Source organism: Corapipo altera, unplaced genomic scaffold (assembly GCF_003945725.1).
Source record: "Corapipo altera isolate COAL_440 unplaced genomic scaffold, ASM394572v1 50490, whole genome shotgun sequence".
NCBI lineage: Eukaryota > Metazoa > Chordata > Aves > Passeriformes > Pipridae > Corapipo > Corapipo altera.
The window spans coordinates 1-1,924 of NW_020888738.1; the positions used below are offsets into that span (position 1 = coordinate 1).

General features: G+C 57.2%; 1 protein-coding gene across 2 annotated transcripts; it reads right to left on the reverse strand.

The window, feature by feature from the left end:
* Window positions 1–6: 6 nt before the first annotated feature.
* LOC113942052 (zinc finger protein 239-like) lies at window positions 7–1,646 on the reverse strand. Of its 2 annotated transcripts, XM_027633194.1 has the most exons (3): window positions 1,595–1,646; window positions 749–1,407; window positions 7–664 (listed from the first exon to the last, which is right to left on the reverse strand). In XM_027633194.1, exons 1-3 carry the CDS (start codon window positions 1,644–1,646, stop codon window positions 401–403), a joined length of 975 nt encoding a protein of 324 aa, XP_027488995.1. In that variant the 3' UTR covers window positions 7–400. The 2 variants fall into 2 exon arrangements, with proteins under 2 accessions (XP_027488995.1, XP_027488994.1); XM_027633193.1 differs by having other exon boundaries at window positions 7–1,407.
* Between the last annotated feature and the right edge of the window lie 278 nt (window positions 1,647–1,924).

Consider the following 1,924-nt stretch of genomic DNA (forward strand, 5'->3'; position numbering starts at 1 on the left):
AGAAACACTAAAACTACCAGGAGTACAGGATAAGATAGGACAGTGCTCTACACTAAAGCAATTGTTGAAGCAATTCTACTAAAGCTGGCACAAAAGCAATAATTCTTAATTAGAGAGGGATGGAACTCCCCCAGACCAGTGCTCATGGGGAGATCTCTGCTCTCAACCTCCAGCAGTGACCTTGGGGGGTCCCCAGCCAAGGCAGGAATCTCCACACACCCCCCAGGAAGGGTTCTGTTGGAAGAACCTGCCCCTGTGAAAGGGGACTGGCTCTTTGTGGTCGAAAGGGATGGACTGACAGCCACTGGACTCCAGGGGTTGCCTCCAAATCAGGGGGTTCATTCGGGGTGGAAGCAGCAGCCGAAGGTCTTCCTGCAGTCGGGGCACTCACAAGGTTCTCTTACTGGTGGGTCTGCTGGTGTTGGGTCAAGCCAGCCCTCTGGGTGAAGCTCTTCCCACACTCCCCACACTTGTAGGGCCTCTCCCCGGTGTGGATGCGCTGGTGGGTGATGAGGTTGCCATTCTGGTTGAAGCCCTTCCCGCAGTCGGTGCAGCGGAAGGGCCTCTCATCCGTGTGCGTCCGCTGGTGCTTCAGGAGATCTGAGCTGCTCTGAAACCTCTTCCCACATTCCAAGCACTTGTAGGGCCGTTCCCCAGTGTGGATGTGCTTGTGTCGGATCAGGTTGGATCTGCAGTTAAAGCTCTTCCCACATTCCACACACTCATAGGGCCGTCCCCCAGTGTGGATGTGCTGGTGGGTGAGGAGGTTGGAGCTGCAGTTGAAACTCTTCCCACATTTCTGACACATGTAGGGCTGTTCCCCAGTGTGGATGTGCTGGTGTCGGATCAGGTGGGAGCTCTTCCTGAAGCTCTTCCCACATTCCCCACATGAGTAGGGCTGTTCCCCCGTGTGGATGAGCTGGTGTTGGCTCAGAGTGGAGTTGTCCCTGAAGCTCTTCCCACATTCCCCACACCTGTAGGGCCATTCCCCAGTGTGGATGCGCTGGTGACGGATCTGGGTGGAGCTGTCCCTGAAGCTCTTCCCACATTCCCCACAGGTGTAGGGCCGTTCCCCAGTGTGGATGTGCTGGTGCTTCAGAAGGTTGGTGCTTGTGCTGAAGCTCTTCCCACATTCCAAGCACTTGAAGGCCTTCTCCCTGCTGGGAGGCTGCTCAGGGACCACCAGCTCAGAGCTCCCCCTAAAGCTCCGGCCCCCTTCCCAGCACAGGCTGGGTCTTTCCTCCTCAGAGCACCCTGGGCTGGCTTTGGAGCCCCTCCTGCGGGGGGATCTCCGGCCCTTTTCCTCCCCGCTGCCTTCCTGCGCCGGGGAGCCCTTCAAAACGGCCTCTCCCACCAGGGTCTCACGGGGGGATTTGTCCTCCGGGCTCTCTGTCCTCAGCTCGGGGCCTGGGCAGGAAGCAAGAAGGACAGGGAGGGGATTTGCCTCCGGCCCACAGGGAAGGCCAAGGACATCCCCCCAACTCCGGCCCCGGCAGGACGGCGGCGGCAGCGGGGTTGTCCTGCAGCCGGGGCCATGCTCGGCTGACAGAGCCAGCACAACACCCGCCCAAAGGGCCACTGACTTCCTCCTCACCTGCCTGGGGGGCCCAAGGCATCTTCCTCTTCCTCGCAGCCTCCTCCTCCATCCGCCCAAGCTTTGGGAAGGACAAATCCTGATGGGAGGAAACAAGGGTTGAGTGCATTGGCTTGGGGGTTCCTCCTGCCCAAGTCCATCTCTAGAACTCACCGGGCATCCTGTGACCATAAAAACCTCCAAAACACCAAGATTCAGCCCAGTAAAATGAAAACCACTGAGATTCAGGCAAAAATTCCCTCAGAAATATCGATATGAACCCCCCTCAAACTGCAAAAAGTTAAAGTTTAGCCAGAAAATACTCCAAAATATGAAGATTCAGTCAATAAA

What these genes read in the sequence shown, in the direction of transcription:
- LOC113942052 (XM_027633193.1), bottom strand. Translation starts at nt 1,646, where the DNA reads ATGGAGGAGGAGGCTGCGAGGAAGAGGAAGATGCCTTGGGCCCCCCAG. An exon ending in GCCTTGGGCCCCCCAGGCAG is followed by an intron (nt 1,408 to 1,594) that starts GTGAGGAGGAAG and finishes CTTCCTGCCCAG; the next exon opens with GCCCCGAGCTGAGGACAGAG.